At 41.1% G+C, this 26,121-nt stretch overlaps 1 protein-coding gene and 1 long non-coding RNA gene across 2 annotated transcripts in view; both read left to right on the top strand.

Moving 5' to 3' along the window:
* Positions 1–3,579: 3,579 nt before the first annotated feature.
* Positions 3,580–10,416, top strand: LOC112432181 (uncharacterized). Its single transcript, XR_013099410.1, has 3 exons — positions 3,580–3,883; positions 4,014–4,102; positions 10,297–10,416. It is a non-coding gene; the product is annotated as an uncharacterized LOC112432181 (long non-coding RNA).
* A 1,960-nt stretch (positions 10,417–12,376) lies between these two features.
* Positions 12,377–26,121, top strand: part of LOC112432184 (uncharacterized) — a 37,892-nt gene continuing 24,147 nt past the window's right edge. Inside the window, exons 1-14 of the mRNA XM_076886144.1 lie at positions 12,377–12,544; positions 13,054–13,097; positions 16,362–16,614; positions 18,525–18,553; positions 19,199–19,517; positions 19,742–19,782; positions 20,091–20,364; positions 21,203–21,250; positions 21,538–21,581; positions 22,463–22,748; positions 23,258–23,301; positions 23,922–24,198; positions 25,521–25,568; positions 25,856–25,899. Coding sequence (XP_076742259.1) covers positions 12,394–12,544; positions 13,054–13,097; positions 16,362–16,614; positions 18,525–18,553; positions 19,199–19,517; positions 19,742–19,782; positions 20,091–20,364; positions 21,203–21,250; positions 21,538–21,581; positions 22,463–22,748; positions 23,258–23,301; positions 23,922–24,198; positions 25,521–25,568; positions 25,856–25,899 — 1,902 coding nt within the window. The 5' untranslated portion in view covers positions 12,377–12,393. The remainder of the gene's footprint in view (positions 12,545–13,053; positions 13,098–16,361; positions 16,615–18,524; positions 18,554–19,198; positions 19,518–19,741; positions 19,783–20,090; positions 20,365–21,202; positions 21,251–21,537; positions 21,582–22,462; positions 22,749–23,257; positions 23,302–23,921; positions 24,199–25,520; positions 25,569–25,855; positions 25,900–26,121) is intronic.

The following is a 26,121-nucleotide window of genomic DNA, read 5'->3' as shown; positions in this document are numbered from 1 at the left end:
CTTAATTACTGATTCATTAATGTGTGTATTAGCCTTTTGTTGCAGCTGATTTGAATTTGTTATATAGGTGACTGTATCTATATTCAAACTGTACATATTTTTAAATTTGCATTTTTTAAATGTAAAACGACCCTCAGGACTCTCCTCTGGCATCAAGTAAAATGTCAGATTTTAAATTCTAGTGTAATGAGTATTGCACTGTGCCTGTCTGCAGTAAAAAGGGTTTGAATGATGAGCCAATAATATCTACCTGAGCTTCCCAAAACAAGATATCAAACACGGTTTAGAAATCAAACATAACTCTACTTTTCTCCTCCCTCTTCTTTGAACCTGTTTTCTAGTTTTTCTAGAGGCAAAGTCATTTATTGCATCATTGCAAGAAATATGATGTCCACTCGTCTCCTGTGCCACTGAAGATATCAAGTAGTTATTTATTCACTCGAGCTTGGAACTCCGTTCTGTGGATACAATGAAGTTATCATTGCTTTGGGGAATTATATTTAACACAGAGAGAGAAGCTCAATTGTTTGAATTTATTTACAATTACAGTTTTCAAAAAATTCTGACCGTAAACAGCTTTCAAAGCTTTGATATTATTTGAGAATATATATCAGGTGATGGAATTTAATTTAAAGGTTTCTATGTCCCATTGAGCTTTTTGCACTAACTAGTGACAGTATAAAGGTAACACAGTCGTAATTTTGATCTCAAATTTCTGAGAGAAATAACTGAATTTAAAACATGGCAGACCTCAGGCCAGATTTAATTGGTAGACATATATGCATGCAATATGAAATTTATTATCCCAGATAGTCTAAGGAGCAAGGGCGTAGATTTGGAATGGACGGAAGGGACATGTCCCCACCAATAATTTGATCTATTCGAGTAAAGAAAATCAAACCCGATAGAAAGAAAAGAAAAAAAAAAGATCTGTCAGCGTCTCATTCACCCAGCGGTGCAGAAAGGGTTAAATTACGTTCTCTACTGGAGTCCTACCTCATGTGACAAATATGGCCAATGTGATTGGCTGAGCCTTTCAGGGAGCTCTGTTTAGTTTTAGCAGCTGCAAGCCTGCGCTGCCAGGAGGAAAGGAGGATGGCAGCAAAAAGGAAGAACCTGGATATAAGAAAGTATTTTTCAAAGAAACCTGCAAGTCACTTAAAGCCAAATTAACTCATAAAATGTGTCCGTCATAATAACGTTACAGGCTGTGCTAGGCTTTGGCCCACATCAGTCTAAAATTGTATGTAACCATGAATAACGTGTTTTGGAAACTAACTGCACAACAGGCAGCACTATTAGTTCTCTCAGTCTCAGAGCAGCATTTCTAATTTTGATTGAAACTGTCAGAGAAAACGGCAGCCTCGAACAGTATTAGTTTACAGAGGCTGTTAGAATTATATGTCTAACGTTAAAATGTTGGTGACACAATAATTACATCCTAATGGCACTGACGTATTCATAGGGTTAATTTTTGAGACAAAATGTCATGAGGAAGTCATGCTTTTGCAAATATCCACCTTGTAGTGCAGTTTGCACACATTGTTTTAAAAATGCACTCAGCCTACAAACATTACTGATCAGTCAAGATCTGCACAAAGTCACAGAAACACTGAAGCAGCTCCACATTTTATTCTTATTGTCATGTATGTCCTATTTGTCAGGTGACAGCAGAACCAACACAAAGCTCAGAGAGCAATGGTGATACAAGATCACAGGTGAAATTTGATGATGACTTGTTGGTTCATGACTGTATTTGAAGCACATGTGTGACTGCATGTATGTGGAATGTCTCACTGTTATTGATCAGGTGACAGAGGCAGCTCTGCCATGTTGTAGCTCAGACAGAGGTGGAGAGGTGAGCTCACAGGTGACTGACTGATGATTTGGTGCTGTAGATTAAATAGTATTTATTATCATGACAATTGCTTGGCTGCTGATGTAAATTGATTCATTAGTGTATTTGACAAAGAATCTGAATTGACACGTCTCACGTTTTATATGGCACGAATCAGTGTGTTATTTTATCAGGTGGCAATATGTCCTAGTGCAGTCAGAGGGGAAGAGCCAGGGCCAAACATGAGGCACATCAGGCACTTAATAATAATTTTAATCTGAGGATAGAACGCAGGTACTGAGGCTGAAAGAAGCTTCAGTGCTCTCAGAGGACTAAAAAGTTGGCTACGGTCAACAATGACTCAAATGAGATTAAACAATGCTGCTGTGTGTCCACCAGGAGAGACTGGACAGTATAGATGCAAAACCAATATGCCAGCAGTTTATCTCAGTTAACGAGAGGAGCAGGCCTGTGTTTGGCTGCTTCACACAGTGGACATTGAGTTGTGTGGGACACCAGTAGTCCATGTTGCTGTAACAGTAGTTCATGTTTAGAATAGAAAATCTCAGCTCACTGACTTGATCGGGGCAATAGTGCCTAAAATGTTGCATAATCTTGCTGAGAGATCTTTTACTTTGTGGTAATCTGAGATGAGTAGTTTTATGGACAAAAACCAGCAGGTCATTCAGTGTTCCCTTAGTGCTAATGTATCAGAGATGTTGGTGTGCTATAACTGAAGTAATGTTGTTAAGTCCTTAAAGTCATATTCTTTTATTGTCATGACTGTATTTGAAGCTATTTTTATTTTTGTATGATACCTGATTTATATGGAATATGGCTGAACTAAAGCCTGAAATACTTAGTCATTTGTTTAATAGTAATTTAACATTATATCATTCACATATAAAACTATGAGTTGTGATTTTAAATAGTTTAAAAGCATGTAGAATAGCATATGTAGGCAAGTATACTTCTCCTTTTATCAAGAAGCAAAGACAAAAAGGGGAAAAAAAGAAACAGGGCAGGGTTCGGTGGTTGAATCATCCGTCCCCACCAATGCCAAAACCAAATCTACGCCCTTGCCTGGTGTAATGTTTTTCAGCTAAAAAGAAACATGGCCTGACTCCTACCTAACTATATAAAGAGCAACTGAAGGTTAAATGCAGCTAATATGTCCTGTTTTAAGCCAGGCACTTACACCTCCACTCCCCTGCGTCTCAGCCACCATCGCTCTGGCAGCAAGAGCGCCAGAGCCAGAGGAGGGGGGAGCTGGAACAAACCATTTTGGGAGGGGGGAGGGGTTATCTATACTTTTGTTGTTAAAATGTTATGTCTCAACCAAGTACTGTATGCTTTTTATATTTTTAGCAGTGTGTCACACAAACAGCAAATATTGTCAAAAAAAGTAAGAAATCTTTGGGGGTGCTTTGATTCATTCAGCACCCCCGAAAATGGGCTAAAATCGCCCCTGCTCCAAACATTGTGGTGTCTCTACTGCTGCACTTGAACGTGTCCTCACCCACAGCATCTCATCATGATATAATAGTTGCAATAGGTCTGCAGTGGATAAGAAGGATTGCAAAAATTCAGTCATGGCAGTATAAAAGACAACTTTCATGCCTGAAAATGGGTCAGAGGTGAAAAGTTGTATTTTCGGGCTTTGAAAAGTATCATGTTGAAAATGAATCTTCCTTTAACAAACTGAACAATTTTCTGTTAATCAGAGGTGGAACAACCATTTGAATTGCACATGTCTGTCATGTGACCTCTGTTTTTGCCAGGTAGAAACGATGGAGTCTCTCATTCAGCTGCTTTCAGAGACACTGGGGAATCTGAGTGACAGCGAGCTCATGGACTTAAAGAAAGGCCTCAAGAGGAAATATAACTCAGCCGTCCCATGGAGGTTGCTGAAGGTGGCAGACACAGTGTTTTTAATGTTACAGGCTTATGGCCAACAGTCAGTAAAGAAAACCATGGAGGTTTTAAAGGAGATGAAGATGACGGATCTGACTCAGCAGCTGTCAGACAGCAGCTCAGAGCCAACAAGTAAGTAAATAGTTAAAAATACCAAAACTTGTTCTCAACATATGTTCATAATGTCAACAGAAAGATTTGAAATGAGAAAATGAGTAGTTAAAAAACTATTTCTATTTCTTTTATTTCCTCTTTGTATTAGAAAAACAACTGGATGAACATCTGTCTGCACTGATCCACAAAGCGAGCATTGTCCCTCATCCTCTCTGTGCAGAGCTCAGCTTTTATTCAGTAAGATGCAGAATGACAATCATAATGTAATCAATTAGACTGGATAAGCTCTTTGGGTGGCTCGGGCCCATCGTCCTGTAGGCCCACCACCTGCAGGGGGCAGTGCAGTGGGTGGGTTTAACATGTACTGAGTGGTGGTCAAAGGCAGAGGCCCTTCTTATCCAATTCTCAGTTATATGTGTGTCCTAAAAAAAGTGGTTCATTTGCCTGAATAATAATAATAATAGTGGTCTAAGAAGCTTGGAAAGAAAAGCATGTGAGTGGGTGTTAAGGCGTCTGGGAAGGATCTCAACACTGGATTATAGATGGCAGACAGTTGGTGTCGTAAACCACCGCCACTGTTCAAAGATGGTCGCTCACAGTGGACAGAAATGGCTTCTTTCACTCCTCTTTCAAACCATCTGTCCTGTCTGTCCGTGTGTACATTGGCATCCTCGAGGATGCCAATGTACACACGGCTTATGACACCAACTCTCTGCCATCTATAATCCAGTTCTGAGATCCTTCCCAGACGCCTTAACGCCCACTCACATCCTGGGGCGTCTGACCTCAGGAAATCACATGATAGGGTGGGGCCAGGTTTCACATTGAGCTCACCTGAAACCCTGGCTGATTGTGACCCACACCCGTTTTCACACCTTGGCTCATGTGATTAGGTAGAGGATCATCAGGGGGTCCTTCGTCCGTCTTTGGGGGGAAACTCCCACTGGGTTTAAATCTGGGACTCTCCACCATTTGATCCTAGAACTGAAGAAACAGAATCAGAATCAGAATACTTTATTGATCCCTGGGGGAAATTATTTTTTGTTACAGTGCTCCATTTTAAACCAACATTAAGACAAGACAGACAATACACTAACTAAGAATAGTACAATATATACATATATATACATACATACATACAGTGGGGCAAAAAAGTATTTAGTCAGCCACCGATTGTGCAAGTTCCCCCACCTAAAATGATGACAGAGGTCAGTAATTTGCACCAGAGGTACACTTCAACTGTGAGAGACAGAATGTGAAAAAAAAATCCATGAATCCACATGGTAGGATTTGTAAAGAATTTATTCGTAAATCAGGGTGGAAAATAAGTATTTGGTCAATAACAAAAATACAACTCAATACTTTGTAACATAACCTTTGTTGGCAATAACAGAGGTCAAACGTTTACTATAGGTCTTTACCAGGTTTGCACACACAGTAGCTGGTATTTTGGCCCTTTCCTCCATGCAGATCTTCTCGAGAGCAGTGATGTTTTGGGGCTGTCGCCGAGCAACACGGACTTTCAACTCCCGCCACAGATTTTCTATGGGGTTGAGGTCTGGAGACTGGCTAGGCCACTCCAGGACTTTCAAATGCTTCTTACGGAGCCACTCCTTTGTTGCCCGGGCGGTGTGTTTTGGATCATTGTCATGTTGGAAGACCCAGCCTCATTTCATCTTCAAAGTTCTCACTGATGGAAGGAGGTTTTGGCTTAAAATCTCACGATACATGCCCCCATTCATTCTGTCCTTAACACGGATCAGTCGTCCTGTCCCCTTGGCAGAAAAAAAGCCCCATAGCATGATGTTTCCACCCCCATGCTTCACAGTAGGTATGGTGTTCTTGGGATGCAACTCAGTATTCTTCTTCCTCCAAACACAACGAGTTGAGTTTATACCAAAAAGTTCTACTTTGGTTTCATCTGACCACATGACATTCTCCCAATCCTCTGCTGTATCATCCATGTGCTCTCTGGCAAACTTCAGACGGGCCTGGACATGCACTGGCTTCAGCAGCGGAACACGTCTGGCACTGCGGGATTTGATTCCCTGCCGTTGTAGTGTGTTACTGATGGTGACCTTTGTTACTTTGGTCCCAGCTCTCTGCAGGTCATTCACCAGGTCCCCCCGTGTGGTTCTGGGATCTTTGCTCACCGTTCTCATGATCATTTTGACCCCACGGGATGAGATCTTGCGTGGAGCCCCAGATGGAGGGAGATTATCAGTGGTCTTGTATGTCTTCCATTTTCTGATGATTGCTCCCACAGTTGATTTTTTCACACCAAGCTGCTTGCCTATTGTAGATTCACTCTTCCCAGTCTGGTGCAGGTCTACAATACTTTTCCTGGTGTCCTTCGAAAGCTCTTTGGTCTTGGCCATGGCGGCGTTTGGAGTCTGACTGTTTGAGGCTGTGGACAGGTGTCTTTTATACAGATGATGAGTTCAAACAGGTGCCATTCATACAGGTAACGAGTGGAGGACAGAAAAGCTTCTTACAGAAGACGTTACAGGTCTGTGAGAGCCAGAGATTTTCCTTGTTTGAGGTGACCAAATACTTATTTTCCACCCTAATTTACGAATAAATTCTTTACAAATCCTACCATGTGGATTCATGGATTTTTTTTTCACATTCTGTCTCTCACAGTTGAAGTGTACCTCTGGTGCAAATTACTGACCTCTGTCATCATTTTAAGTGGGGGAACTTGCACAATCGGTGGCTGACTAAATACTTTTTTGCCCCACTGTACATACATAAGTCACTCATAAATAAATAGTTGGAAAAGAAACATGTGTAGTTGTTGCAGTAACCAGTGTGTTAAGTGGATGCGTTGTACAGGGAGCCACAGGCAGGAATGATTTCCTGTGTCGTTCAGTGGTGCTTTTCGGTAATCTCAGTCTCTCACTGAACGAGCTCCTGTGACTGACCAGCATGTCATGGAGTGGGTGGGAGGTGTTATCCAACATTGTCTTTATCTTGGACAGCATCCGCCTCTCTGACACCACCTTGAGGGTGTCCAGCTCCATCCCCACAACATTGCTGGCCTTACGGATCAGTTTATTAAGTCTGTTGGCATCTGCGACCCTCAGCCTGCTCCCCCAGCATGCAACAGCATAGAGGATCGCACTGGCCACCACAGACTCATAGAAAATCCTCAGCATTTTCTGGCAGATGTTGAAGGACCTCAGTCGCCTCAAAAAATAGAGACGACTCTGGCCCTTCCTGTAAAGTGCTGTGGTGTTTTTAGCCCAGTCCAGTTTATTGTCAATGTGTACTCCAAGGTATTTATAGTCCTCCACAATGTCAACACTGACCCCCTGGATTGAAACAGGGGTCAAGTGTTTCCTGGTCTTCCTGAAGTCCACGATCAGTTCCTTGGTCTTTGCCACGTTGAGCTGCAGATGATTCTGCTCACACCACGTGACAAAGGAGTCGATCACAGCCCGGTACTCTGTCTCATCATCCCTGCTGATGCATCCAACCACCGCAGAGTCATCAGAAAACTTCTGAAGATGGCAGGTCTCTGTGCAGTGGCTGAAGTCTGTGGTGTAGAGGGTGAAGAGGAAGGGGGAGAGGACAGTCCCCTGTGGTGCCCCTGTGTGGCTGATCACCTTGTCAGACACACACTGTGGGAGACGTACATATTGTGGTCTTCCTGTCAGGTAATCAACAATCCAGGACACCAGAGAAGCATCCACCTGCATCGCTGCTAACTTATCACCCAGGAGGGTCGGCCTGATGCTGTTGAAAGCACTGGAAAAGTCAAAAAACATGACCCTCACAGTGCTCGCCGGCTGGTCCAGATGGGTGTAGACACGATTGAGCAGGTAGATGATGGCGTCCTCAGTTCCGAGACGAGGCTGATAAGCGAACTGAAGGGGATCCAGATGTGGTCTTACAATGGGTCGCAGCTGGTCCAGGATGAGCCTTTCCAGGGTCTTCATGATGTGGGAGGTCAGTGCCACGGGCCTGTAATCCTGGGGGCCATTGGGACGTGGCGTCTTTGGTACAGGGACGAGGCATGATGTCTTCCACATCACCGGGACCCTCTGCAGACTCAGACTCAGCATAAACAGTTTATGAAAGACTCCACACAGCTGGGGGCCACAGGTCTTGAGGACAAGGGGACTCACTCCGTCTGGTCCAGCAGACTTGCCTGAGTGAAGTCTCCTCATTTGCATCTCAACCTGGTATTGAGTGAAGGTGATGGGTGGGGGAGGGGTGTCAGGAATCTCACAGGAGGCAACAGCGCCATGTGAAGAGAGAGGCTGGCACAGTGGTGTGGCTCTGGGTTCCAGGCTGACTACAGGTGAGGTTGTGGGGGAGTGAGCAGACACTGTGGTGTCGAATCTACTGAAAAACAGATTCAACTCGTTAGCTCTATTCTCACCTCCCTCAGCTCCCCTGCTGTTGGTTGGCCTGAATCCAGTGATGGTCTTCATGCCATGGTCTTCAAGAAGCTTCTCGGATGAGAGGTGAAACGTCTTCAAGCAACTTAAAGAAGTCCAGACACTTTTCTTTCTAAGCTCCTTAGACTACGATGACCTGGATGACTGAGAACCTTCACAAACAATAATAATAATAATAGTGAATACACAACAAGGTCTTCACACTGTGAATGCTCAGGCCCTCGTTACTAAATGTATCTGTGTTTTCAGAATCAGAATCAGAAGAATCAGAAGGGTTTTATTGCCAAATGTTGAGCAGGTTTACAACATTAGGAAATTGCTGCGGTGCTTCAGTGCAAACATACTGTCATAAATGCTTAAATAGACATGAAAATAAAAATAAGAATAAGAATTAAAAGTGCTATGTAGAAAGATATATACATGAGTGCAGGTGGTGATCAGTGCAAACATGGAATGATGCAGTGAACACACTGCACTGCACATGACAGTGCAGTGTCATATGTTTGTGGTGCGAACAGTCATACGGTTATTGTTCATGTGTCCAACAGCAGAGGGGAAGAAACTGTTCTTATGGCGAGAGGTTCTGGTGCGAATGGACCGGAGCCTCCTGCCTGAGGGGAGCAGGTCAAACAGACTGTGTCCAGGGTGAGAAGGGTCAGCTGAGATCCGAGCTGCACGCCCCAGTGTCCTGGAGGTGTACAGGTCCTGCAGAGATGGGAGTCTGCAGCCAATCACCTTCTCAGCAGAGCGCACAACACGCTGCAGTCTCTGTTTGTCCCTGATAGTGGCTCCAGCGTACCACACAGTGATGGAGGAGGTGAGGATGGACTCGATGATTGCAGTGTAGAATTGCATCATCGTCCGTGTTGGCAGGTTGAATTTCTTCAGCTGCCTCAGGAAGTACATCCTCTGATGGGCTTTCTTAATGACGGAGGTGATGGTGGGCTCCCACTTCAGGTCCTGGGTGATGGTGGTACCCAGGAAGCGGAATGAGTCCACAGAGGTGATGGGGGTGTCAGTCAGGATGATGGGGGGGAGTGGGGCTGTGTGCTTCCTGAAGTCCACAATAATCTCCACTGTCTTCTGGGCATTCAGCACCAGGTTGTTGTGGCTGCACCAAGACACCAGACGTTCAACCTCCCTCCTGTAGGCAGACTCATCCCCGTCAGAGATGAGTCCAATAACGGTGGTGTCATCTGCAAACTTGATTAGCTTGACAGACTGGTGGGTGGAGGTGCAGCAGTTGGTGTACAGGGAGAAGAGCAGAGGAGAAAGAACACAGCCCTGAGGGGAGCTGGTGCTGATGGTCCGGGAGTCCGAGACATTCTTTCCCAGCTTCACGTGCTGCTTCCTGTCCGACAGGAAGTCAGTGATCCACCGGCAGATGGGATCAGGCACATTCATCTGGGAAAGCTTGCCTTGGAGATGGTCTGGAAGGATGGTATTGAAGGCAGAGCTGAAGTCCACAAACAGGATCCTGGCGTAGGTTCCTGGGGAGTCCAGATGCTGCAGGATGAAGTGTAGGGCCATGTTGATGGCGTCATCTACAGACCTGTTGGCTCTGTATGCAAACTGCAGGGGGTCCAGGAGGGGGGCCGTGAGGGTCTTGAGATAGGAGAGAACCAGGCGCTCAAATGACTTCATGACCACAGATGTCAGAGCCACGGGTCTGTAGTCATTTAGTCCAGTGATCCTAGGTTTCTTGGGGACAGGGATTATGGTGGAGGACTTGAAGCAGGCAGGCACATGACATGCCTGCAGTGAGGAGTTAAAAATGCCAGAAAACACTGGGGCCAGCTCGTTTGCACAGTGTCTGAGTGTTTGAGGTGATCATCAGAAAAATCATACATTATCAGAAATGCCAAAAAATGTCTTAGTGTGGAAATGATATATTTTCTTTATAAATGTTGGCTTTTTTATATTAATTTTTTTTGAGAAAACGTGATTTCAATTAGTTTTAATATTTAAAACAGCAACAGAAACATTAATATTTAATTTTTCTTTATGAATGTTTGAATTTTCCAGGTTGCAACAATGGCAGCTGTTAAAGATCTGCTTCTAGAAACACGGGAGGATTTGAGTGATCAGGGTCTCAAGGAGTTCATGTGGTTCCTGCAGTTCACATGTTTTCAGAGGGGCCTTCCACAATTCCCACCGAGTACAAACAGAAAACATACAGTGAACGCGATGGTGCAAACATGTGGCCAACAGTCTGTGGAGGTAACCATTGATGTTTTCAGGGACATGCAGAGAACTGATCTGGTGCAGAGGCTGTCAGAGAGCAGCTCAGGACTCAAAGGTAAGAGAATAATTATCCCTAATAAAAAAAATTATCAAGAGTTGATTCAAAATCTTTGAACCAAGTCACAAAAACTGAACAATGGAAGTTTTTTTGTCTTCCTGAAAGAAGGCAGGAGGATTTTCTTCACTGAAGTGTTTAATAATAGATATTGTTAAATAAAACACAGACATTAATATTAAGATTACAAACGACTAAATTCTTTCCTTACACACTTAATTGTTTTCTGATCATTAACCCTGACGTTAAATAAGTTATGAATGGATTTAAGGTGGACGACAGACACTAGACAGACAATCATTGTGGAGCCTAAAGAGAGCAAATGAAGTAATAGATAGATGAGGTGTTGTTCACAGCCGGCACCTTTCTAACTTTGCCAGCATCAGCTTTAAAATCTGTACCTGATCCTGAGAGTTGTTGTTGTGGCGGCTGAAAAGCTGCAGCTGTGTGTGTTTGTAACAGCAACCGAGTGTAAGTATGAATAAAGATTGTGCTGAAAAGCATTAAACTGTGGACGAGTCTGCTGTGGAGCTGCTACACTTTCTTTTCTCATGGTAACCATGATATTGTAATATTTCTCCCAGAGAAACTTTGTGGATGAATGCTGGGCTGCGCTGAGCCAGAAAGTGAGTAATATCACCTATGACTGTATTTAAATGATGCAGCATTCACTGAACATGTTCAGTTTAAAAAACTCCTACATGTAGAAAAGATAAACAGAAAGATTAAATTCATCAGGTTGGAATAAATGTTAATCAGGTGTGTAATTATCACTTACATCATTTGCTTGTAACTGTGTCTGGTGTAATCTAAACATTTATGAGACGTTGATGAGATAGAAAAAAAACCTGGAGAAAAGTCGCATTTACCTTTTTTTTCTCAGGTAGAAACGTTGGCGTCTGTTATTGAGCAGATTTTGGAAACCCTGGCTGGTCTGAGTTACTGGGAACTTGAGGTTTTCAAGGAAGTCCTGCGTAAAATTCATTACAAACATTAGTCAGACATCCAAAGAATCATCTACATGAGGACAGACCTGCAGGACACGGTGTTTTTCATGGTCCTGACTTACGGTGAGCGGTCAGTGGAGGAGACCATGGAGGGTTTAAACGAGATGAAGGGGGCTGATCTGGCTCAGAGGCCGTCAGACTGCAGCCCAGAACCCAAAAGTAAGACAACAAAGAGGAAATAAGTTAAATGAACTCTGGTGGTTAAGATGTCTCATAAGTAAAGTTTTTGTCTTTCATAAAAATATTGTAGAGAAAAGACAGATTGTTGTCCAAATCAGAATTTATGAGTGTTCAAGGAACAAAAAAATGACAAAAAGTGACTCCTTCAGTCTGAGAGACTGAATAACACAAACAGTGTCTATCATGGTTGAGCTTTAAATGTAATGTTGAAGATTATACAACTGTCAGTTGGTAAGTAAGTCTCTTGTGAGTGACTTTGAGCACTTTGCTCCTCAGAGAAACACTCTGTGGACGAACGACGCTCTGCACTGATCCACAAAGTGAGTCATGTCACATCTCTGATTCAGTACAAGACAGCAGGCTGAAAGTCAGAGGACTAAAGTATCATCAGTTCTCATGTTGAGTCATTTTTCTCACGATTTCTGCTTTTTTGTGGTTATGAGAAATCATACTGAACTTTCTAAAAAAGCTTATTTGGATAAAATGGATAAATAAAAAAATGTCCTGCAAATTGAATGACTTTTCCAGGTGGCAATGGTGGCAGCTGTGAAACAACTGCTTTTGGAAGCTTCGAATGATTTGAGGAATTCCAAGCTCGAGGAGTTCAAGAGATTCCTGAAGTCAATTTTTCTTTGGATGAGTCCATCATCAACCAGAGCAGATATAATGAATCTGATGGTGGATGAACTTGGTCATCAGTCTGTGGAGGTGACCAGAGAAGTTTTCATGCACATGAACAGAACTGATCTGGTGCAGAAGTTACCAGAGAGCAGCTCAGCATCCAGAGGTAAGACCAACATGCATGAGTGTAAACTCTGTGTCATCAACAGGTTTTTGTGTTGGTGGTGTCATGGTGGTGCAGTGGTTAGCACTGTGTCCTCACAGCATGAAGGTTGTGTGTTTGAGCCTCCTGGTTGGCTGGAACCTTTCTGTGTGGAGTTTGCATGTTCTCCCTGTGCCTGCATGCTTTTCCTCAGAGTGCTCTGGTTTCCAGTCCAAACACATGCTTGTTGGCTTTATTGCTGGTTCTAAATTAAATGTGGGTGTGAAAGGTTGTCTGTCTGTTTAAAACCTGAGGTGGACAGGTGTACCCTCTCTCATTATCACAGCTGGGAACCCCCAGTTACTTTGGTTGGACAGGATGGAGGGTTTCTTTGTTGGGTTCTTATGTCATTTTATTTAGTTTCACATGATTTTCTCTTTTAAATCATCTGTGTCGTCTGAAGGCTGATTCTACTTGGATGTGTGATGATGTTTGAATCCTCAGAGTTGATGGTAAATGTCTTTCCTCCTCAGAGAAACACTCTGTGGATGAACATGGAGCTGCACTGTTGAAGAGAGTGAGTGTGACTTTAACTCAGCTTTCATTCAGTAGATTCAGGCTGTAAATCATCCTCATCTTGAACATTAAACACGATGAAACAGACGAAGCATCTTTGAAACTGGATGCTTCTCACAGTGTTAATGTGGAGTCTGCAGCAATAATGTTTCCACTGACGACAGAGTGAAGGACTCCGCCCTCAAACCAGCGTCCCTCCCTGTACCATTGTTAATTCAGTGGGTTGGTTTCGCCCCCTGTTGGCTCTCCAGGAGACTGCTGTTCTTCCTGATCGTTGACAGATGTTTAGTGAATAACAGAAACACACAGTATTAAAGATTTATACCGTCTGTGGTAAATTACAGCTTAAGAGTGTTCAGTCAGACATAAGTAGCTCTAGTGAGCATGTGAATGTGATGCTTACTTTGGATTATGGAACTTTTTATTATTATTAACGGATTCAGTATTTATTAAACTCGGTGTATCCGTTGTTGCTTTGGAGATGCAGAGACTGATTAAAGAGACACGACGTCACTCTTTCTACTCATACCTGAGCCAAAGGTAACGTTGATGGAAAGGCGGTAACATCTATTTCAACTCGGTTTATTTCTATGGCGCAAAATTAGAACAACAGTCGCATCAAGGCGCCTCCGTTATTCAGGCGGGCTGACAGCTGGGAGGAGAGAGACGCAGAAAAGCGGAAGTTTTTCCGCCTCAGCGTTTACAGAAAGTGAGAGAAAGCAGCGGGAGAACAGTGCCTCACACTAAGCTGCTTCACAAACACTGAAGAATGATTTTCCATCAGCAGTGATTCCAGGTGTTCACATTTTACATGAAGTATTGAAGGTAAGCGCGGCATCAAGTTCTGCTTCCTCCTGGAAGTTCACGTTCGTAGTTCTGCTTCCTTGTTGGAGTTGTTTTCATGTGTGTGTAACAGGGAATGAGATACAATAATAAGTTATATTAGATCATGTGACTGTTGCTGGTTTGAAGCAGAGGTGCAGAGCTCTGTGGGAAAGAACCGGAGGTCTCGGTCACGGTAGAGTTCTGGTTGTGGCGGTTTCAAAAGGCCACGATAGTCACGTGATCTTAACCCTAGAACACTATCGCTATAAACAGCAACACAATCACTAATGCCGGGTGATTTTTACCCGATATAATATGACCAACAAAAAGTACTTGTCATCAAAATATATCAAAATTTGACAACACATGACAAATTAGAGTTGTCTTCTTTTACTTTCAACTGTGCCATGTCTAACAAAATGAAAAAAGTGTCATGTGGGGACCCTAAAATAATGCTCCAAAATCACAGAAAAATTAGGGCAAAGAACAACAAAATTCCTAAAAAAGATAATGACACTGGAAAGCTGGTCTTTGGTCCACCCATTCCTGGGACATTTGAGACTTCCCTGGTGAAGGCACAGTCTCCTCGACACACTAACAGCTGCAGGAGAGAGAAATCATGTAAATGTTGAAAATCAAATAGCGATAGTATTCTAGGGTTAAAGTTATCTGTGCGCAGCTTAATCTCTCATCTTCATCAGACACCAGATCTTCCTCACACACTCTGCTTCCTGGATGGTGAATGTCAGAGTCACAGATATAATGACACAATAATTATTATAAATGTTATTTAAAGGTTTGTGTTTTTTTTTTTTACAATAAACAAATAACAGTTTGTTTATTGTGTGTTTCTGACCAGTTCGAATTGAGATTTTTAATTTGTAAAGTTTGTACAAACCAGGGATGGATAATTAATTTTACCGGGGAAAATGAGACTGTTGTGCATTGTACTGGTTCTCCAAAAGCTGATTCTGTTCATCTGGTCGTAGCGTTTTGTGGGAGAAACGTTTCGTCACTCATCCGAGTGACTTCTTCAGTCTCAGCTGACTGCAGGTTTCCCCAAATCTTATAAACAGTACATTTGCATAATGACTGAAACCAGCCCAGTGAAGGAACAATAGGCTGGGAGGTCAGTTCCTTAATCATAATTATGCAAATTCTCATGACCATTGATCAACAACCACTGACCAAAACCCACTGATCAAAGACCACTCAGGGCCTTCTTGATGTGCTGTTCTTCTGCCTCCCTGGCCGCTGTGTCAGTGGGGATGGTGTTCGCTCTGTGTTGTAGCGTCCTGATGACTCCCAGTTTGTGCTCCAGTGGATGACGAGAGTCAAACCTTAGATACTGATCTGTATGTGTAGGTTTCCGGTACACGTCATCTTTTAGATGTCCCCCATTACTGATGGAAATCTCACAGTCTAAGAAGGCTAACCTGCCACTTTTCATATCCTCCCTGGTGAATTTGATGTGTCGGTCCACCGAGTTAATGTGATCCGTGAAATGTAGTACGTCCTGGGATTTCATTTTCACCCAGGTGTCATCCACATACCTGAACCAATGGCTTGGTGGTGTTCCAGGGTAGGATAGCAAAGCCCTCTTTTCCACTTCTTCCATGTACAAATTGGCCACGATGGGTGAAACTGCAGACAATCGGTCTTAAAGGTGCACCCTGTTTATGTATTTTTGGTAAACCGTACAGGTTTGGTGTAGACTCCCCTGGGTACAGCCTGTGGTATGAGGTCCTTGTCTTGTTCTAACTGCTTCAGACAGTCTATCGCCCTCTTGCTGTAGCCACTTCCTGGGTCTCGTTTCAGGGGCTCATAAGTATTTTCATCACTGAGTAGTGACAAGATCTTCTCATGATAGTCTTTCTGGTTTAGCAATACTGTGCACCTACCCTTGTCTGCTGGAAGGAGGATAATGTTGTTGTCATCACTAAGTGATGTGAGTGCCTTCCTCTCCTCCATGGTGATGTTGGATGCTGGGGGCTTTGCATTGCTGAGACAGGCCGAAACTTTCGTCCGTAGTTGCTCTGCTTCCACTTCTGCAATATTGTTGTTACGAATTGCTGTTTCTGTGGCTGTGATCAGCTCCACTAGCTTGGAGATTTACTTTCCTGGATGATTGAGAATGCATCAAGACATTGTACTGGTTGATTTATTACTTCCCAGTGTAACTTTTTCAGCAGCTATTTAGAAACAACTCAACGTCCTTTTGGGGACAAAAACTAATCCTCTCAATTTTATTCAAGGTTCAAGCTGATGTTTGACGTTCACGTCCAATCACAGCTTTCATTTGGGTGATGGAAAAGTAACAAACGTCCATGTCAGTAATGTTGTCATTAGTGAAATACAAAGCAGTCCGTTTCCATCCATCAAATGAACAAACAGCAGACATGCTGTCCTTCATGTATAATATGATTCCTTCATTTTCCAGGTGGTAACTATGACGACTAAGAAGCTGCTCATTGAAACACTGAACCAGTTGAGTCCAGAGGACTTTGCTGAGTTCAAGTCACTCATTGAACTGGAGAAAGATCTATCATCCAAGCCAAGGGGCCGACTGAAAACAGCAAATACACAGGATGTAGTGAAGCTGATGGTGGAGACGTACAGAGGAGAGAGTGTGGAAGAGACCAGAAAGGCTTTAATGAAGATGAACAGGACTGATCTGGTGCAGAGATTATCAGGTATCACCTCAGGAACCACAAATAAGAGAACAAAGACTTAAATATGTGAGAATACTGCACATAGTTTATCACATTCATATGAAACCAGGTGCTGACTGATAGAAAAATCTCTTGACTCTGTGTTGTGTAGTGAATGATGAACAAAGACGTTTATATTTTCGTGCTTCTTTTTATAACGTGGATTAGAGCAGAATATGTGCAGGTCAGGCAGGCTGGCTCATTACAGGAGGCTCAAACACAGCACACTACAAAATAATAGCAGCTTATAGCCGGTGTGCAGTGATATTATGTGACTGTTTCAGGACTTCACAATTACAACAAACCACTGAAACTCTTCTTATTAACAGTTAGACAGTTACAGAGGTCACATGCTCTGTATAGTGGTCGCACACATGCTGACAGCTAATGATCCCACACAGTGCAGTGATCCACTGCCTCTGAGAGAGGGCGCCATTGAGCCAATAAACATCACAAATCCATTGTGGTTATTATGGAATCACATACAACATAAACACTGTTACACAAGCTCAGTTACAGTATTTTGATCAGATCAGAACAAAAACATCCAACATCATTCAACATGGTTGGAAAGTCTTCAAGCAGCTCTACAGGTTATAATTATGTCACTATTAACCCTCATCATACTGACTGAAGTCTGTGGTAGATTTTTGTCATACCTCACAGATGTGTTTTTTTTCTATCATTTAAATTTTTAATGAATTTGTCAGGTTGTTGCTAATGTTTCACACAATTTTCTATTTCTGCTTTGATTGGTGCTTCTTTAAAAATACAAATGTTTGTAGGTGTCAGAGGACTCCAGTCAAACAATTCCACCTTTACAGTTTTAATAAATGGGACTTATTAACTGTATTGTGAATTTATTCAGTTGCAGCTGGTCCTAAATTAAAGTAACACACAGTATCTAGTATCTGTCAGTGTCTATAAAGAAGAAAGACTCAGATGCCATCACTGCCTTCATCGTCTGGATGGGGAACTTTCCAGAAGTTATGAGAATGTTGGAGACGTAGCTGCATCTACTGTACCTGAGAGAGCTGGAGTTCTCTGGTCACGCAACCCATATCAAGGAAGCATGTAACAGACACGCATGTGCAGCACGCTTTGGAGAGACAAAGCGCTTCATGGAGTCACGACCTCCAACTCTCACTGGGGCAGTTTGAATCTGAATGTGCAACAAGTGGGTGAAAGTAGCACCTCCAAGTTTTAGGCCATGGTTCTCAGCTGGTAAAGGGTGGAGTGCTCACTCCAGGTCACGGACGAGTTCCCCCATTTGGAGGAGTTTAAGTATCTAAGGGTGTCGTTCACAGGGGAGGGGAGAGTGGAGCAGGAGATTGACAGATAGATTAGTGCTGTGTTTGCAGTGATGTGGATGCTCTGCTGATCTGCCCTGGTGAGGAGAGAGCGGGCCCTGATGTTTTAGATTTGTAGGTGGAGCTATGTTCCTGCCCATGCATATGGTCACAAGCTCTGAGGACTGAAAGAATGAGATTATGGATACAAACAGAAATGAGTTTCCTTTAAGTCTATCTGGGAATGTCCAAGTTATGTCCAAGTTACGGTTGGTTAGCATGGGAGAGGCAGCCTGGGACCCTCATTGGACAGAAACGCCCGGTCTGGAGTCGACTCCCGTCACGTTCAAAGACATGTAGTGTATATTTATATATGTGTGTGTGTGTGTGTGTGTATATACACACACATAAAAGTGATCAGTGATCAGAGTATCCTGTGTGTGCTCTCATTCACAAAGTTAGGCCTCTCTCTAAAATCATTATTAACGAGTTAACGAGGTTTAAGTGTCACTTTGATGTGAAATCTTTCATGTTCTAAATCCTCATAAAGCCTGATGATAAAACAGTTTCTAATCTGACTTTTTCTCTTTCTTTTCTCCTCAGACAAACAGTTTCCTCCACTGAGCCAGAGAGTGAGTAACGTCACATCAGTCGACTTCACACAGTTCAGCTTTGATTCAGTAGATGAAGACTGAAAATGATGTTCATCTTAAACACAAATCATACACATGAAATTCAAGCTGCAGCTTTGTCATGTACACATGAGTTTTATACATGATTGGTGTAGAAATATTAAACCTTATTTACATTTTAAAAGCAGATTAAATTCAAGTCTTTCTGTTTATCAGTAAAGATGTGAGCAGTTAAAGCTCCCCTCTGTTTGTAAAATCAGGAGACTCACTGCAGTTTTTGTAGCTCAGTCTTTGACAGAGTTACAGTCAGGCAGTAAAACAGAGTCACAAACCTGTTCATGAAAATTAAATCCTTCAAAAAGAGGAAAAAATGAGCCAAGAAATAAAAAACCAATCCAAGCAGGTACCCACCGAGCACCAGATGTTCATGGAGGTTATTTTCTGCTCTACATCTGGTCGACCGGTCATGACCTTAAAAAGATGCAGCTTTATCTCTGAAGGTCAAAGGTCATCTTTTCAGGTTTTTAGAAAGAATTGGATTCAAACATGAATTTATTTTTAGCACACTAAAATGTTTCTGTTGATTAAAAATCAAACAGACATTTGAATGGTGCATCGCTGTCATGTGACCTCTGTTTTTACCAGGTGGAAACGATGGAGTCTCTTATTGAGCTGCTTTTGGAGACACTGGCTGATCTGAGAGGCAGCGAGGTCAGAGACTTCATCCAGATCCTGAGAAGAAAACGTGGCTCAATGAGCCCCATGAGTCTGTCTGAGATGTCAGGTCCTGCCGGACATGGTTATATGCCGGACGTGCAGGACGTGCAGGACGTGCAGGACGTGGTGTTTTGGATGGTGAGGACTTTTGGCCAACAGTCAGTGGAGAAGATCGTGGAGGTCTTAAAGGAGATGAAGAGGACTGATCTGGCTCAGAGGCTGACAGACAGCAGCTCAGAAGCTCAAAGTAAGATAAAGACAAAACATGTTAAAATGATAAAAGTGTTTCTGCTTCAGTTCATATTAGAAACAGTCAGATTTACAGAGCAAAGAGAGCATTGTTGACGAGCAGAAAATGATGTTCAGCAGGTTTAAATGTAACTTTTTTTTTGATCTCTGTGTATTTTTTTAAAGCTCGATTAGCTTTTATTAAACACTTATTTCTATTTCTGTTAATTTCTCTTTTTTCAGACAAACATCTGGATGAACATCTGTCTGCACTGATCCATAAAGTGAGTAACGTCTCATCTGTCTGACTCTGCAGAGTTCAGCTTTGATTCAATAAGATGCAGTTTGAAAATCATAATTTCATCATTTAGATTAAACAGTTGTCACAGAAATGTTTTTAGATTTAAAATCAAAGATTATTAAAAAGTGTGTTTACATAAATACATCTTAATAAATAAGATAATAAAAGAAAACAAAGTGTTTCAGAGAAAACATTGAAAACATTCAAAGTTTAAAACAGCTACAAAAACATAAATCTGTAATTTTCTCAGTGAGGAAACATTTTTTCTTTATGAATGTTTGAATTTTCCAGGTTGCAACAATGGCAGCTGTTACAGATGTGCTTCTAGAAACACTGGAGGATTTGAGTGATCAGGATCTCAGCAAATTCAAGTTGTTCCTGCAGTTCACTTGTTTTCAGAAGAGTCTTCCACAAATCAAACTGAATAATGGCAGAAGAGGAATAGTGAATGATATGATTGATAAACTTGGTCATCAGTCTGTGGAGGTGATCAGGGAGGTTTTAACAGACATGCAGAGAACTGATCTGGTACAGAGGCTGTCAGAGAGCAGCTCAGGACTCAAAGGTAAGAGGAAATAATCTGTCAGAGTTTCTGTAATAACTTTAATACATTTTATTTATTCATTAAAGTTTATTTAACCAGGAAAAAAATAAACTTGTGACATTAAAAATCTGTTTTACAAGAGTGTCCTGGCCAAGAAGGACAGCTGTACAATAATCATAAGCTGCATAAATTAATACAACAGATATGTTGGGATTATTCTTAACTGTGTGTGGAAGGATTTTAAATATAATATTACACCTTACAGTAAAAATTAATTTAAAGAATTAAATCAGAGAAACTCACAACAAGAACTGCATAATATAAACTTTATTATCATTTATAAATGAAAGAATTTGTTTCCTCTGATTTATTTTGGACAGACGTTGATAAATGAACACATTCAGGTTGTACAAACACAGTAAAATTAAACAGATTTGTTTTCATATTTCAATGTTTAAAGTAAAAATATTCAGCTTATTGAATCAGTGACTTTCTTTAGTAAATGTTGTTTTAAAGCTCTTTGAACTTCTTTCCTTTGAAAATATTTTTCTTTGTTTTTTGCATTTTGAGCTCATTAATATCAGTCTTGTGTTGTAAATGGATCCTTATGTTAGCTTTGATTGAAACTCCACTATGGAGACAGACGACCTGTATGAGGTAAATGATTCAAAGTCTTTTCAGTGATTTCTCTGTGATTGTGTAACTATGGCCTCCTCCTGCCTTCAGTCAGCACAGCTGAAAGTGAAATATTAAAGCTTTTTATTGTCAGGACTCAGTGTTATACTCAGGATGAGCACACATAAAGGACACACACAGTGTCTGTGTCATGTAGTTACAGTTTGTATTCAATGTGTTGCAGCTGCAGGATCATCAGCTGAAGGATTTGATGTGGAGGAAACAGAGAAAGGTCAGTGTCCAGAAAACACATGAATCAATAAATACACTCATTGATATGAAGATGAAGAAGATGAAGAAGAAGAATTACTGAATGAAACAGAACTGGATCATTTCCTCACACGTTGATAGTTTCCCATCAAATATGACTTCATGTTAACAAGTTTAATGTTGTTATTAATCCAACTTACAAGGATCATCAGAATGAAATCAAAGCATCAGTTATTTCAAAGTGTCTGATTATTAACACTGATGTTAAATCAGTCATGAATGAAGCTTTTAATCTTTCTTTTCTGTCAGAGAAACACTCTGAGGATGAACGTTGGCCTGCACTGATCCACAAAGTGAGTCATGTCACATCTGTCTGACTTCAGATCATCCAGCTTTCATTTCATAAACACAGGATAGAAATCTTCAATAGAAACAAATGATTTGATTTTGATTGGAAAAGTCAAAGTTTGATAAGTTGAGCGTGTGCAGTGAGGGAGGTCTGCAGCAGGTCAGAAAAGTCCTGAACTTGTTAACAGAAGCAGAATAATTGTTAATCAGCTGTTTGTGATCATTGTGACAAAGATGACCAATGACATCATCACCTTATGTGATGGATGATGTCATCTAAACACATCTACATTTGTAAAGTGTTGATGAGAAAACAAACAAACCTGAAAGTGAGTCATGTCACATCTCTGATTCAGTACAAGACAGCAGGCTGAAAGTCAGAGGACTAAAGTATCATCAGTTCTCATGTTGACTCATTTTTCTCATGATTTCTGCTGGATGTTTGTGACAAACTGAAGCTTCATTCAGTTTGACTTCTTCAGCAGTAATTTTCTGCAACACTAATGTCAGGATGTCTTTACCACTGAGGATGAGCTGAGGAAGTGTCAGCATGTACATTTGTCCTGACTCTTCAACAGGACAGAGAAATCTGAAAACATCAAACACTTTCAGCTTAAACAGGAAACTTTATTCTACTTACAAATATTAATAAAGAATGAAAGATGATGTGAAATCAGGGAAAGATTCTTGATGGATATATTTCAGTTTTTATCTGCACAGTGAGAGAAGAACTGCAGCCTGTAAAGAAAAAGTATTCAAACCCATAAAAGTGGATCACAGTTTTAGATTTTCTTCATTTTTTTCATAAACGTACCACAACTAGTAAATAGATGCTTGTGTTTGGCTAAATAAATATGTGACCCCGTGATTGTGTTTATTGTTCCAGGCGGCAACAATGGCAGCTGTTAAACATCTGCTTTTAGAAACTTTGAATGATTTGAGTGATGAGGAGCTCAAGAAATTTAAGAGGCTCTTGCAGACGATCATTCCTTGGAGGAATCTGTCATTCTTCTCATATAGGTTGAGTCTCTCATCAACCAGAGCAGATGTAGTGAATCTGATGGTGGATGAACTTGGTCATCAGTCTGTGGAGGTGACCAGAGAAGTTTTCATGCACATGAACAGAACTGATCTGGTGCAGAAGTTACCAGAGAGCAGCTCAGCATCCAGAGGTAAGACCAACATGCATGAGTGTAAACTCTGTGTCATCAACAGGTTTTTGTGTTGCTGGTGTCATGGTGGTGCAGTGGTTAGCACTGTGTCCTCACAGCATGAAGGTTGTGTGTTTGAGCCTCCTGGTTGGCTGGAACCTTTCTGTGTGGAGTTTGCATGTTCTCCCTGTGCCTGCATGCTTTTCCTCAGAGTGCTCTGGTTTCCAGTCCAAACACATGCTTGTTGGCTTTATTGCTGGTTCTAAATTAAATGTGGGTGTGAAAGGTTGTCTGTCTGTTTAAAACCTGAGGTGGACAGGTGTACCCTCTCTCATTATCACAGCTGGGAACCCCCAGTTACTTTGGTTGGACAGGATGGAGGGTTTCTTTGTTGGGTTCTTATGTCATTTTATTTAGTTTCACATGATTTTCTCTTTTAAATCATCTGTGTCGTCTGAAGGCTGATTCTACTTGGATGTGTGATGATGTTTGAATCCTCAGAGTTGATGGTAAATGTCTTTCCTCCTCAGAGAAACACTCTGTGGATGAACATGGAGCTGCACTGTTGAAGAGAGTGAGTGTGACTCTAACTCAGCTTTTACAAAAAAATAGTTTTTAGTCCTGATGGAGAGGGAGTCTTATGAGACCAAAGTTTTACAGACACATAAAAACAGTTCATGAAGGCAGCGAGGTAAACATCATCAGCACCACAGATGTTACCAGCTGTTCCTTCAGTGATCATTCTGAAGAATATTATTAATTGTAAATTTTTTATGGGTTTTATTAAAATTTAAAAAGCTGCACAACTAGTTTGAACTTAATCTTGATTTTGTCTATACAAATTAAATGAGCACAATTTAGCAATATTTAAAATGCAAAGTGAAGGGACACACACACACACACACACACACACACACACACACACACACACAATAAATACATAAATAAAGAGGTGGAAGACGAGAAAGGAGAATTGTACAGATGTGGAAATGTTCTGTTTACACGAGAGCGCAATTGTCTGTCAGAAAAATCAATACTGAACGAAATAATTGTGATTTTGATTTTCCAATAATCATGCAGCTCTAATATTCTACATGTCTACTTCAGAGACACTGAGGAAGTTCAGAGAAATCAAACTTTAAATCTCCCCACAGTGAAATGACAGTAACTTAATAAATGCTTTGTATTTTTCAGGAAGAAGCAACGACAGCTGTTAGAAACATTCTTGTGGAAATCCTGAGACATTTGAATCAAAAGGATCTCGAGGAATTCAATTTGTTGCTGCAGTTCACGCGCTTCAAAATGGGCCTGCCACGAATACAGATATATCCAAACATGACAGATGAACTAGTGAAACAGATGATTGATAAACTTGGTCATCAGTCTGTGGAGGTGATCAGGGAGGTTTTAACAGACATGCAGAGAACTGATCTGGTGCAGAGGCTGTCAGAGAGCAGCTCAGGACTCAAAGGTAAGAGGAAATAATCTGTCAGAGTGTCTGTAATAACTTTAATACATTTTATTTATTCATTAAAGTTTATTTAACCAGGAAAAAATAAAATTGTGACATTAAAAATCTGTTTTACAAGAGTGTCCTGGCCAAGAAGGACAGCTGTACAATAATCATAAGCTGCATAAATTAATACAACAGATATGTTGGGATTATTCTTAACTGTGCGTGGAAGGATTTTAAATATAATGTTATGTTCACCTAAAAGGGTTCAGGCGATGAGGGAAAGTGACAAAAAGTGTCCGGATCAGAAAAAGGAAACAAAGAGACAAAATGGTTAAAAGAAAGAGTTTTATTACAGTTTCTATTAATAACTCAACTAAAAGAGACGGACGAGCTGCTGTCACAATTTGAAGAAACAAACCAAAACTCAGACGTTGGTCAGTACTACTGAAAAGTCAAAGAAAAACGGGTTAGTCACCAAATACGCTTCTCTCCACCGAGCAGGAGCAAACAGTCACAAAACACAGCTCACTAGCTGCAACTGCTAACATGGCTCTCTGGCACCAGAGCTCACCTTTCTCTGCCCTTAAATACCTTTAATTGCTGAACAGAGTCAGCTGTACAAAAGAAAAAGGTGTCACCTAAGGCAGGAGAGATGGTAGGACACGCCCACACAGGCAACTTCAGGAGGAGGCCCTGCTAGGGCCGTAACATCTAATATCACACATTACAGTAAAAAAAAAAAATCTAAAGAATTAAATCAAAACCTATCAGAGAAACTCACAACAAGAACTGCATAATATAAACTTTATTATCATTTATAAATGAAAGAATTTGTTTCCTCTGATTTATTTTGGACAGACGTTGATAAATGAACACATTCAGGTTGTACAAACACAGTAAAATTAAACAGATTTGTTTTCATATTTCAATGTTTAAAGTAAAAATATTCAGCTTATTGAATCAGTGACTTTCTTTAGTAAATGTTGTTTTAAAGCTCTTTGAACTTCTTTCCTTTGAAAATATTTTTCTTTGTTTTTTGCATTTTGAGCTCATTAATATCAGTCTTGTGTTGTAAATGGATCTTTATGTTAGCTTTGATTGAAACTCCACTATGGAGACAGACGACCTGTATGAGGTAAATGATTCAAAGTCTTTTCAGTGATTTCTCTGTGATTGTGTAACTATGGCCTCCTCCTGCCTTCAGTCAGCACAGCTGAAAGTGAAATATTAAAGCTTTTTATTGTCAGGACTCAGTGTTATACTCAGGATGAGCACACATAAAGGACACACACAGTGTCTGTATCATGTAGTTACAGTTTGTATTCAATGTGTTGCAGCTGCAGGATCATCAGCTGAAGGATTTGATGTGGAGGAAACAGAGAAAGGTCAGTGTCCAGAAAACACATGAATCAATAAATACACTCATTGATATGAAGATGAAGAAGATGAAGAAGAAGAATTACTGAATGAAACAGAACTGGATCATTTCCTCACACGTTGATAGTTTCCCATCAAATATGACTTCATGTTAACAAGTTTAATGTTGTTATTAATCCAACTTACAAGGATCATCAGAATGAAATCAAAGCATCAGTTATTTCAAAGTGTCTGATTATTAACACTGATGTTAAATCAGTCATGAATGAAGCTTTTAATCTTTCTTTTCTGTCAGAGAAACACTCTGAGGATGAACGTTGGCCTGCACTGATCCACAAAGTGAGTCATGTCACATCTGTCTGACTTCAGATCATCCAGCTTTCATTTCATAAACACAGGATAGAAATCTTCAATAGAAACAAATGATTTGATTTTGATTGGAAAAGTCAAAGTTTGATAAGTTGAGCGTGTGCAGTGAGGGAGGTCTGCAGCAGGTCAGAAAAGTCCTGAACTTGTTAACAGAAGCAGAATAATTGTTAATCAGCTGTTTGTGATCATTGT

The sequence above is a fragment of the Maylandia zebra genome, linkage group LG1, assembly GCF_041146795.1.
Source record: "Maylandia zebra isolate NMK-2024a linkage group LG1, Mzebra_GT3a, whole genome shotgun sequence".
NCBI lineage: Eukaryota > Metazoa > Chordata > Actinopteri > Cichliformes > Cichlidae > Maylandia > Maylandia zebra.
The sequence above is the reverse complement of the archived record's forward strand: the minus strand, read 5'-3'. Positions and strand labels throughout refer to the sequence as shown.